The sequence below is a fragment of the Prionailurus viverrinus genome, chromosome D1 (assembly GCF_022837055.1).
Source record: "Prionailurus viverrinus isolate Anna chromosome D1, UM_Priviv_1.0, whole genome shotgun sequence".
Taxonomy (NCBI): Eukaryota; Metazoa; Chordata; class Mammalia; order Carnivora; family Felidae; genus Prionailurus; species Prionailurus viverrinus.
In genome coordinates this window covers 105,414,132-105,426,502 of record NC_062570.1, presented here as the reverse complement: position 1 = coordinate 105,426,502, position 12,371 = coordinate 105,414,132, and the positions used below count along the sequence as shown (strand labels likewise).

The window sequence follows — 12,371 nt, the reverse complement described above, 5'->3', positions numbered from 1 at the left end:
ATGCAATTGGTGGCATGTTGAATGAGCAGGTATCATGCTCTTCAGTGTACGTAGTGGCATTTCAAGCCCTTTGAAGTAAACTTGTTTTCCTTTTAAATAGTCCTGTTGAACTAAGAACATATCATTTCCACTTTATTAAGTCACTCTTTGGGAAGTGTGTTAGAGCAGCGGCTTTCAACATTGAGGCAACCGAATAAAAACAAGCATTGCTTTTTCTTTTTTGTAGGACATGTTCTTCAAATATACGTGGAATAACTTTTTACATACTCAAGTGGAAATTTGTATCGCACTGATTCTTGCAAGTCCTTTTGAAAATACAGAAAATAACACCATTACCGATCAAGACTCCGCCGGTGACAATTTGTTACTGAAACACGTAAGCTTACTGGTGTCTCTTTTCTGCTGCTCCTGATAAGTGTGAAGTGAATTAGTCGAAGGGCAGGGAGGTAATTTCAGAGTCCAGATAGTTAACTCTCTTGTTTTAAAGTCTGCAGAAAGCGTTTGACCAGTTGTTTGGCTTACCAATTCTAAATTTTTTAAGTGTGCTTACTTGTTTTGAGAGAGTGTGCAAGCAGGGAAGGGGCAGAGAGAACGGGGAGGGAGAGAATCCCAAGCAGGCTCTACGCTGCCAACGCCGAGCCTGACTCGGGGCTCAAACTCTCGAACCGTGAGATCATGACCTGAACCAGAATCAGGAGTCAACGGACTGAGCCACACAGGCGCCCCGGCTTGCCAGTTTTAATTTGTAGGCTAAACACATGAGTGAAGGTTGGCAGGAGTGGGCTGCGTGCAGTGACGAGCGAAACGTTTCTGTGGCCCTGTTTCCTTTTGTTACCTACGAGGTGATTTCACTAAGTCAGTCTTCAGATTTCTTCTTGCTCTGAAGTTCTGTGGTTGTACGAAGTTTTCTAGCTCACGCTGGGTTACTCGCAAACCGGGGACGTGGGAGAAGCTGGCTCAACCAGGTCGAAGGGAAAGACCATGACCTCGGGTGCAACTGCATCTCGCATCCCGACAGCGATGGCAGCGGGTGCGGAAGCGGGCGTGGCCCGGGCTTCGAAAGCACAGGGATTGCTGCGGATTCCGAGAGATTTTTGCCAGGGTGTAGTCTTCCTTCTTCTTTTGAATTTATCAGCCAGTTTTCATGGCTCATGAAACCTGGCTTTGCTTTAGGTCAGCTACTCAATGCAGCGGCACCCGCAGTGTCGCTGTTCCCCAGCAGCTACAGCGCTGGAGGCCTGGCTCCCGTCTCGATCCCCGTAGCGTTTGTCTGAGGGCCTTGCGTGAATCCGTTACCACGTTGCAGATGAGTTAGCCGGTAATTCACAGCTTGCTGGGTGATAACATGTCACTGTTCTATTTGAGGAGGGTTCTGTTTCACTTTAGAACTTTGATGCTTTGACATTATTTACATAAATGTTAACTGGAATATTCCTTTTTATTCAGCTTTTTCAAAAATGTCAGTTAATAGAACGAATACTTGATGCCTGGGAAATGAATGAGAAGAAACAGTAAGTAAGCCGTTTTCTGAGAGGAATTCTGTCTGATTTTTAACTTGAAGAAAACACCCTCCCTTGCCTGAGAGAACAGTGAGAGTAACTACGAGGTACAGACCAGCTTCCAGTTACAAATGGTTCTCTCCAGGTTATTTCATTGTAGCCGTTTATTTTTAGATCCCCCCTGTCTTTTGAGCTCTCTTGAGGGGAACCCAGGGGTTAGCTGCCTTTGAAACTCCCGGGACCTTTTTGAACAGCTGTTCTACTGACAGTAGGGAAGAAAAAGAGTCCTCAAGTCAAGGCCTCCCCGATGATGCTTCAAGTTCAGGTCGCCCTGTGTTCTCGCCGTGAAGAGGGGCACTTCCTGACTGAAGAGGGGACGGCGACCGCCCTAGCAATTTGTGTTCAGAAAATCTCCGTCAGCTGACGGGCACGATTACCTGAAGTGGTGGCTGACACGCGTCAGGCGCTTTGCCGCACACCCCGCTTCCTCCCTCGGGCCCTGGGGGCTTGGACGCCATCTCACAGGAGGCCGGTGGCAGGGCGTGCGTGGAAGACACTCTCAGGGCCACTTCTTGCGTTTGCTTTTAAGTCAGGTGCATTGAGGTATAATTCTTGTAAGGTGGGACTCCATCCTTTCTGGGCGTGCATTTCTAGGAGCTCTGACGAACGTGTGCGGGTGCGGGAGCGCTGCGCTCGAGGCACGGAGCATTTCCATCAGCCCAGAAGGCCGTCCCGTGCGCCTTCGTGCTTGAGCCCGTGCCGGGAGGTTTCTTGCTCTGTGTCTCTGCTCAGACTCCTCTTGCGGCCTGTGGGAGAGCTAGGAACTAAAGGGAGGGGTCGGCTTCATTTTGTCAGGTTTGGTGTTTCCGGAAGCGCTCACTGGCACTGATAGAGCTGTGACTGGACTCTGGAAAACCTGCATTTCGTCCGAGGCTCGTCTCGGTGGGCCTCGGGTCCAGTCTTCCACACGGAGCTCCTGTGGGGGTGCTGTGTCTGGCCAGATCAGCCTCTCTGGGTCTGTGTTTGGCCCCACGTTAGCAGCTTAGTGCCCTCCCCAGCCTCCCTTGTTCTCTGCCTCTTCGTCGCCAGTGCAAAGGTGTCGGGTATGCTGTTTCCCCTAAGCTCCATCCTTCAGAGGCTTGACTGTTACAGTCCCCCCACCTTGGGGGTCCCGGAACAAGCTTTCCTAACGTTTCCTTGCCCCAGAAGCCAAAAGAACATCAGGAGCCTTGGAGCAAAGCCCTGGCGGGTGGGCGTTTGAGCTCCCTCGGGAGCTCGTGGGAGCACCGCACAGGGTCTGACCAGGAAGCTGCCTGTGAGGAACACCGGGGTCTCGGGATCTTACCGTGAAGCCAGGAGAGGCTCTTAACAACTCACTTGAGATCAACTCTGTGTCTTCTGACCCTTAGCTGTTTCCAGACCCTTTAAGATTCTTAGCAGATACCCTCTTTCTCAGAAAAGCCTTCAAGCACAGTATGGCTTTTTTAGTGGCCCCTGAAAGATTCTCCCTGTAAGCAAAAATCTAAGTCCTGACCCTTTGTAAACAGGCAGAGAATCACAGCGATGTGAGAAGTGTATCTACATGGATGGATTTGGTAAAGGTGGGTCCTGGTTAGGAAGGGTAGGCCCTAAACGGGGGAGAGCAACGGGGGTAGTTTCTGTACCCGGGTTCCAGGTGCCGTGTGGGCCCGAGACCAGCCCCTCGCCTCGGCCGGATCCTTAAGATCGGCTGCTCTTTTAACCCGAGAAGTGCCGTTGGTAGACGATTGTGTCTGTTAGTAGACGCAGTGGAGACGTGATGTCTCAGAAAACGAAGCAGCAGGATTGTCACCTTAGGTGCTTTCAGCCTTTTTAAAGTCTGTTCACAGAAAGATCCAGAGCCAAGTCACAGAAATATGAGGTGTCAGCGAATGTTTGGGCTTTTTTTTTTTTTTTTTTTTTTTTTAAGATTATCGAAGGTTAATGATTGGTTTGTATGTTGAACGGACCTTGGTGAGTGTGGCCACCGTGTGATCCTTGAGCGGACCGCCTCTGCCCCTCCCCACCCTGGCCTGACCTGGTGACCGTCCATCCCCAGCTTCAGGCCTCTGTTTTTAGAATGATCACTCCAACCCGCTGTGCTTACCAGGCTGTCTCACGACTCCCTCCGGTCGGGAGCCTGAGGATTTGTCCTCTCCCCCTTGTCAGGGCCGAGGGAGGCAGACGGCACGGCTACATGGGACACCTGACAAGGATAGCTAACTGTATCGTGCACAGCACTGACAAGGGCCCCAACAGTGCATTAGTACAGCAGCTTATCAAAGGTAAGTGGCTTTTGGAATTTTAATTACACTTTTGTTGGATTGGAGGAAGGATTTAAGGGTAAATTGAGTGGAAACTTTCGTAACGTTTTTAATGGCAGTCTGTGGAGTTCCCTTATATTGCGTGTATCATCTGGAGATCTGAGTGAAGTTGTTTGAGGAGTGTAGTTCCTTGCTCTGTGTCTCTCCTTACTTCTGCAGTCCTTTGAGTGAGTACTGGCAGCCCGGCCAAGGCACCCGCTCTCGCTCTCAGGGAGCCTGCTCACCATATCCACCAAGTCTGGCGTCCCATCGCCAGCCGCTATGTCACGAGCTGGGATCGCTCTTTTTATTTACTTCTGAAGGCCCCTGTGTATATAGCCTGTGGATTGAGTTCCTTCAGCTGGGGTATCACAGCATTTATCCACATGTTTTCCGTCTCTCTTCCTGAGAGGAGGGCTGGCGGACTCTAAAAGATGCTCTCTGTACCAGCATTGAAATTTACCAGGCGAGGTTACTGGCAAGAAGCTGCAGGTGCCTTTTACACTGGCGCCCAGGCCAAGAGTCCGTCCCCTCTACCCCGAGGGCCCAGGAGCTCTGTGGACTCCGGGGCTTGGACTGGTCCTGCGACTTCACTCCAGGAGTGTGAAAATCTCCAACCCCTGTAGTTCTGAATTCATCCAAACTCAACTTGCTGAACACTAGAAATTGTTTCCCAGTCTATCCGGTTTGTCTTTTAAGAATGCCTGTGTTCAAGAGGCTGTTCCCTGCCGAACGTGCACTGAAAGAGCTGTTCTAGGCCGTGGGATCGGTTGGGGCTTTGCCCCCCTGTAACTTTGCTCCCCGAGACAGGTCCAAGCGGGGCCATCCCAGGTTGTGTGCTCACCTGGAGAGGTGGCCATGGGCGTGATTACGTCCTGTGGCTCAGTCTTTGTTTTCCCGGAGCTGCTCACCACGGGGTATGCGAGGGGCACACACACATCTGTTGGAACCGGAAGTGTCAGAGGACAGCTCTAGTCAGGCTTCCGAGATTATAGCCGTAGTTCCCTTTTCTCGGAAAAAGTATCTGTGTGCCCTTTTCTTTAAAATTCCTCTAGAAGGTGGAGTCTCACTGCTGCGTCTGTGTTGGCGTGGTGGCCTGTGGGCACAAGCATTTAGGAAACGCTGTGTTGGAATAGTTTGAGCAGCCGAACCAGGCTCCAGGAGCCGTCGCCGTATCCGACGGGTGTGCGGGAGCTTGCGCTATAGCGTTCCTGAACTTGAACGACGTGCAAGCACGGTTTTTCCTCCTGCCTTAAAAGACCCACTGTCCTCTCTGAAGTGCGCTGGGCACACGCTTTCCAGATTCAGTGTTTACTGTTTTTAAAACTTGTTAAATTCACAGAGCTGCGTAGCACCCTTGGCATCAAGCAGAGACCTTTTGGGGGGGTGGCTCTGGTTCCTGACATTACTGACGTCCAGGCCACAAGGCCTTATAACTCTGTTTCTCCAAGAGGCGGGTACCCACATGATGGGGCACATCTGCCTTCGATGAGCCGAGCGGGTGGTGCACCCCCTGTTTCCTGTTTGTTTTGTGCGTCTGTGTTTGAGGCCCCTGGAGTGACCATGCCTCTTTCTTTCTCTCTCTCCAAAGGTCTTCCAGATACAGTCAGGGAGCGATGGGAGGCGTTCTGCGCAAGCTCCTTGGGAGAAACTAACAAGAGGAACACGGTAGATCTAGTAGGTTTTACTGGGTCACGTTTCGGTGACTCCAGTGCTCTCGGCCTTTGCCCACTTGCTCAGAAAGAGATGAGAGAAAGATCTTTCGTTTGTCTCGGTCATTTGGGGCCAAGGATAAGTTCATGTTTCTTTACCAAGGAAGAGAGGTCAGTGTTCACCATATTCTTGACAACTTGTCTCGTCAGTTCCTAATTCCTGCCTGCGGTGACCAGAGGGTACAGAGAGGCCACTGACCTCTACGTTCCCCCCGCCCCACCCCCCTTTCCCTCAGTGCCTCGACAGAACCGCTGCTAGCCCGCCTTCTCTGTCAGGTGTGTTGCCTTATGCCTCAGATAAGCCAGGGTGGTTAGAAGCCTCAGGAAGCCTTTGGATATTTTCTAATATTACTGAGTTGAGTTTACCCTCTTTTTAGATTATTCCCACTGTGGGGCGGGGGAGAATTTTGTAGATGACTTTGGAACTAACACATTAGAACCATTAGCCAGGGAATAATGGCATTGATAATATTTTTAAAAATTATATTGGACTTTGGAATGTATTCTTTGTTTTTTTAATGCATTGAGATTGAAGGTAAGTATTGCTTTTGGTTTTAAAGATAAGGAAAGCATTTCCTTTTGTAAGCACGTGCCAGCTGATAATTGAGGTGGTGGCCTTAACTCTACACAGAAGTAGATGTGTCGGGCATTTAATTCTATGTTTGAAATTCAGCAGCTGCTTCTAATACACACTAACGCCTTGGCTGTTAGGCGGTCAGGTCCCTGACAGCCCTATCAGTTCACAGCAGAGTTTAGAAACAGGAGGGAAACAGAAGGGCTCAGAGCGGAAACAGAAGTGGCAGCTACAGAGCGGTCACCAGGTCATCCTGTGTTACTCTCCCAAAGGGCTGTTGCCTTCTCTTTGGTAGATTGTCTAACAAATTTGGTTATCTTTTTCCAGACTCTTCACAGATTGGTTGGGTAATGGCTTGTTAAGGATGGGTATAATGATAGAATCAGTAGGAGTTGGAAGACTGTGAAGTTAAGAGATCACTAAGGGGAGCTGTGTGAGGCCATTTAATTAAAATACGTCCGATGGCCTCAGTGTCTCAGTGCATCGTAGCCCAGCAGAGAGACTGACCTCCACTTTGACAGCCCTGAGTCATCAAGGAAGACTTAAGTAATTTTTGATGAACATAACCACCTACGGTGGATTGATTGCTTTCTTCCCCAATCAGATTGCTTAAAATTGTGGATAATCAAGGTTTTATTGTAGGGTGAGATTGTTCTCTGGCACTGTTAAATTGAACCATTTAATTTAGTAGAAGCCCCATCTCGAGTCTTTGTTAAGGTTGCGGGCAGTGTGGTCTCCTTGAAGGGGTGTTGTCATATTTCTTATTTATAAAGGAATGTTTAGGAATATTAATTGTGACTTTGGGAGACTTCTTTAAAGGTGTTCCTTCAAAGGGTAGTAGACTTCAAAAGTGTCCAGTAAAACTTGCTGTTATCAGCGGTTTTTAAAACATGTTCTTTGTCTTTGGTAATCGAAACAGATTTCTCGTGTGAGCAGTTCTGTGTAAAGACAGCCTTCATTGCAGTTCAGACAGCACTCAGCTGCTTTGCATGGTGCTGTCAGTAACCTGGGCTGTGAGTCCGTGTAAATGTTCTGTGTGTCTACGTGAAGGGGCGTATACAAGCAGTGCAGAATTCACGTACAGCCCTTTTGGGTCAGACACGTCTGACGTCCAGACTTTACACCTGGCTGGAAGGGAAGATTATCCTGGGCCCACCTGTCACTAATAGCAGCTTAGTTCTCTTTGGCCAAAAGCGGTGAGACTTCTAGAGCCTTGTTGATGTCGCTCATATCCCATGTTGATTTAGCCCCACTCTGTAATTTTGTTGTCTGTTGTCCGTGAGAACTTTCGGGCTGATGTCTCAAGACCTCTTCAGTTCCGTGATCCCACGTGCCCAGGACTTAAATACCGCCTCCCTTCAGTTTTTAAGTCCTTTCAGTGGGGAATTTTGCTTTGTAGTCATTTTAGGGATACGTAGGTTCCCGGTTCCTAAGGGTGCCTGTGCATTCTAGGCCACCAGCGAGACTTCCTGCGGCCTCTGGGCTCTCCGTGTTTGTGCCCAGAAAGCTTCAGGTTATATCCTAGGAGGGTTGGGTACCATGTTCCAGGGCACATTATCATAAACCCAGCTTGGTAAACGCAGTGGGTCTTGCCCTTGGGAAAATGTCCTGCAGAAAGAGTGCTCACTTCCCCATGTAACGCAGTACAAGGTCTAAGTAGAGGCATCTCAGACACATTCATTCCTAAAATAGGCAGTTGACTAATAACAGATGGCTTATTCCCTGTCCGCTCCCCCAAATCGATAGATTAGAGACGCTGTCTTGATGCCTTGACTTAGTTGGTTTTACCATGGCTCAGATGTCTCCCTGGGAATCATTTTAGGTGTTGCCTAGGACTTCAGCCCACCTGCAGTTCACACCAAATGCTTGGGTTAAAATATTATTGTATTGCCCTGGCCTGTTCTGATTTTCCTAGTCACAGCGAGGATTCGTTGATTAGTGCGCCAAACAGCACAGCGCCCCTGTGCCGCTGGCTGTGGGCCTGAGGTCCTACTCACTCCGGTAGGAAAAACTGTGCCAGCCCCGAGCTCCTCCCGCTCCTGGGCGGCTTTCTAACTACCCTGTCTCCGAGGTCTGTGAAGCACTTTAATCTTTTGGCCCCATCACACCGAAGTATATGCACAGTAGACTCGTAGATTGCTTCTGTGTTTATGTTGGGAGTTTTGTTATGAATGAAATTTGGTGTGTTACTTACATCCAGAGACCTCTCCGTGGGTCTGTTGGTAAGAACTGGTAAAGTCTTGGTAAAGTTAGGCAATGTAAGAGGTGTCGACACGGACTCTGGAAGGTTGCGTTTGCTTCATTCTCTGCCTCCTGTGTGTGGGGGAGAAGGTGTTGTCTCAAGTATTGGCGTGTCCTTCCCGCCACTGATGAGCTCGCTCGGGGAGGTTGTGCTGAATAAGGCACACGTGTGCCCGTGCGTTGGCCCAGAGGCCCAGCAGCGTGGGGCGGAGCCGCTGTGTGTCTCACCCGCCCCGGGGCATGGGGGTGCCGGGGGGTCCCCAGCAGGGCCCCAGGGTAGCAAGGGGGAAGATCTTGCCTGTGACTTCCACATGTCACCTGGGTTAACATGCCAGCCGTGCCCATGATCCTCCTTAGCATTTAGCAAGCTGACCGGCCAAGGCGCCAAAAACACTTGGCTTTTTCCTGTAGCAACAGTTAACAAAACTAAAATTTTACTGTGAAAGAAGGGAACAACATCTCAAAAGCTTTTTTCCACTGAAGCGTCAAGACTATATTTAGAACACTTCTGGCTTGGTCAGAGTGTTCGTACGTACTTGTTACTTTTTAAAAAGTTATGACTGTGTTCTCCGTACATTCTCATAATGTGTTGGTATTCGTTAATTTAATAAACATTTGAGCGGCTACTGTGTGCCATGCACTGACGCTCTTGTCGTAAACTCGACTGGCAAAGATCCCTGTCTGGGTGGAGACGGATAAACTCCAGGGCGGGGAGCCAGGGGTTTGTCTGGGGCAGGTGTGCAGACCTCTCCGAGAGGCACCTTTGTGCAGAGGCGTGAGGGGGGCAGAGCTCGTGCGGAAGCTGGCACGGCATCCGGAGGGAGAGAGCGGGCATGAGGGCCAAGGCCAGCTCTCCTGCTTTAGTCCACTCGGACCCTGGTTATATCTTAGTGAGATGAGAAGCTGTTCGGTATGGCATCTAAAGGTGACATAACTTAACATACATCGTGAAAGAGCGTCACGGCTCTTGCGTTGAGAACAGACTGCGGTGGGGCAGGTGGCGGCAGGGAGACCCGTCAGCCACCAGGTACGGCGTTGACCGGGGCAAGAGGCGGAGGCAGCTTGCACCAGAGAGAGCTGATCGGCCTGGTGAGGAGCGACGGTCTCTTAGGTTATGTTTTGACGGAGTGAGTAGATGTGTGTGGGAGAGAAGAAACCAGAAGGCCGAGATTTGAGCTGAGGAATAAGGAGGCAGCGAGTGGCATCTGCTGAGATGAAGACACCTCGGAGGGGGTGTGCCCGGGGGCTCGGGGCGGGGGCTCTGGCGGCGGCATCTAGCTGTGTGACGGACTGGGTGGGATTCCAGGCAGCAGGTCCCCTCCCCGCCGGGGCTGGGGTGCGTTCAGCCATCTTTGTAGCCCATTTTATCGGTAACAATTTGAGGCCAGCTAGGGTGTGGGTGGAATCAGAGTCACCACATCCTTCCGTACATAGACACAAAGGTGTGCGTGCACCGTGTTGTTAATAACTTGGTAAAACTTCTTTTTGGAGAAAAAAATTACCTCCCAGAATTGCTTTGAGGAGACAAGTTACAGAGGATGTGTAAAAGGGGTCACTACTGCGTCTGGCACGTAGTAGTTGCTCAACAGAAACGGGTTTCTTTCTCACCTTTTGTCAATGAACCGATGCATTTTGTGGCGAAAGGTAACACTGTGAATGAGGAAACGTTGTATCCTGCTTGAACTCGGACAAGACCCGCCAAGGGTGGCCAGGTCTTTTTTTGTTCTCTCTTGTCTAGTTGACCTGGCTTGCTCTTTGGCTTGTCTTCTAATCCTGCACCCTACCATGGGGGGCGCCCCCTAAAACATAATAGGATTCTCGCACTGGCTTGCCACCGAGCAGCCCGGGTCTCCTCTGAACCCGCCACAGTGGCAGGGCCTCCCGTGACCCCGGCTGCCGTGACCCCCGGGAGCAGGATCCCACCTCCCCCCCTCCCGCGTTCGGGCCCCATCTGCACGACTTTCCCACTAACTCGCGGAAGCTACGATTGACCCCGGCACACTCCCTTCGTTGGTCACAGGTTCTGCCTTTGACCTCATGTGGCCAGTTTCAGATTCCGAGCGTGCACACCCACCTCTACCTCAGGGAGAGGGGGGCGGGGGGATTAATTGGAAATGCGGGCGATTCACCTGGCTCAGCATCGTTGCCAGAGATGGTCGAAGAGAAAAGAGATTGATTTTATTCGAGCGGTGATGTATTCCGTTTCATAAGCCCTACCACACGCAGACCTGTGGGAGTCTCCTTTGGGTTTCTCGGTCCAGTGTTGGAACATCACAGAACAAACCAGGCCACTTTCTGTAGCTCCGGTCAGGCTCTTAGACACAGTTTCAAGGGTTAGCAGGTCACGGCCGCTCACGTCTTCCCCTGATGACCGTGCCCTCTGCCGGTTATGCTTCTGTGGAAGGTACAGGGTGAGTAACTCAGGAAATACAGTGCAAGTTACCCTCAGAAGTACAGTGCTGGTTTTAGGATTTTACAGACTGTTCATATTTATTACTGGCTATACAGCAGTCCCTGTTACTCGTGCTTAGTCACTTGTGTATTTTCATTTCTAACTGTTAATACGTTCCCTCAATGCCGTGTGTCATTTATGAATGAATAAAAATCACCGTGAATTGGTGAGCAGTTCATGTTCGTGTTTTGTTTAATTTGAGTTGGTTGTAAGTCTTGAGGGCAGGGACTATGTTTTAAGGGACAGAAGATTTGGGGTCTTTTTTGTAAGCAGGGTGTTCTACTGGTTCAAAGTCCACTCTAGGGTTTATGGACAACGTTCTTCTCAGAGTGGACAGGGGACGCGAGAAGTAAAAGTGCTCCTGTCTAAACCTGACCTTCCCGGGGGCCCATGAGTAACCCCTGGGCGTGGTATTTTCACTCTCTGAGCTTGGCACATACGAATTATTTTTATACTTCACCTGAGCCGTTCCTTCCACCTGCCCTTTGTAAACATTTAATCGGAGATGATTGTTACAATCCCTCAAATGGAGTAACTCCCCTCTTCCCTGGTTTCCGGTGATTCTAGGAACGAGAGCGAGGACACAAGTGGGCAGCAGAAGGGCGGGGAACCTGACCATCTGGTTGAGCGAAATGGGCTTTTGGATTATTGGGGTGGATTTTGTAACTTAACTGTTAACGTATTTTTGTGCTTGCTGTTGTTACACATTGAGAGAAAAACTAAATGTGATTTTTCCATAAAAATGCTGATGCAAATGTCCAAAACTTTTCTCTGTTAAATAGTGTTTTACATTTTTATGCATATAGGTTACAACCTGCCATATTCATTCATCCAGTGATGATGAAATTGACTTTAAAGAAACGGGTTTCTCACAGGATTCTTCTTTGCAGCAAGTGAGTCATGCCTAAAGCTTTGCTTTTTGTTTTTATTTTAAATGCTTAATCTAGTTGCCACCTATGAGTCCCCTTCGGAGGCAGATTATGCACTAGGATATGATTTGGGGTTACTTACCAGTTAGGCAAAAGCATTAAAAATAGGAAGTTTGAGGTATGTGAGAGGAAGGTTTGTACTGATTATGTTTCCAGGGAATGTTTCACCCCTGGTCACGACAAAGCGGAATTGGGTGAATTTTCAGACTTGAACAAACCGAATGGTTCAGCGAGTGCCTCAGACATACGTGCTATGCAGACCTGTGCACCGGCTGTGTGGTTGCTTAAAAGATCCCGTAGTAGCGACCGGTGGGTGAGAATCACACTCTTCGTGTGTCCTTACGGTCTTTTCTAGTGAAAGTTTCAGTTGCAGTGATTCCTTGCCACCCCACCCTCCTGTCCCCAATACTCTCCATTTATCAGCTGCTTCTGCCCTTTGTGGGGGAGAAAACGGGGTCTAAAAGTGACATGCCCGGATCTGTCCCTCGCCCAGCGGTGGTTCTTGGAGAGGCGGCCGGTGGTTTCGCTACCTTGACAGGATACGAGGCGCGTGCCCGACGTGGGAGCTAACGGCACAAGCCCCTCTTTCAAGGCACCAGCTCCTCAGACGACAGATGGTGCCGGGACCCCATCTTGGCACCGA

General features: G+C 49.9%; 1 protein-coding gene across 18 annotated transcripts in view; it reads left to right on the top strand.

The window, feature by feature from the left end:
* PPP6R3 (protein phosphatase 6 regulatory subunit 3) overlaps window positions 1-12,371 on the top strand; it is a 137,492-nt gene that overhangs the window by 99,178 nt on the left and 25,943 nt on the right. For 9 of the 18 annotated variants that reach the window (XM_047878125.1, XM_047878123.1, XM_047878121.1 and 6 more), the window contains 5 exons: window positions 227-376; window positions 1,447-1,511; window positions 3,687-3,802; window positions 5,412-5,497; window positions 11,606-11,692. In XM_047878125.1, the coding sequence (XP_047734081.1) occupies window positions 227-376; window positions 1,447-1,511; window positions 3,687-3,802; window positions 5,412-5,497; window positions 11,606-11,692 (504 nt within the window). The remainder of the gene's footprint in view (window positions 1-226; window positions 377-1,446; window positions 1,512-3,686; window positions 3,803-5,411; window positions 5,498-11,605; window positions 11,693-12,371) is intronic. The other 9 variants (XM_047878130.1, XM_047878131.1, XM_047878129.1 and 6 more) reach the window with 2 other exon arrangements.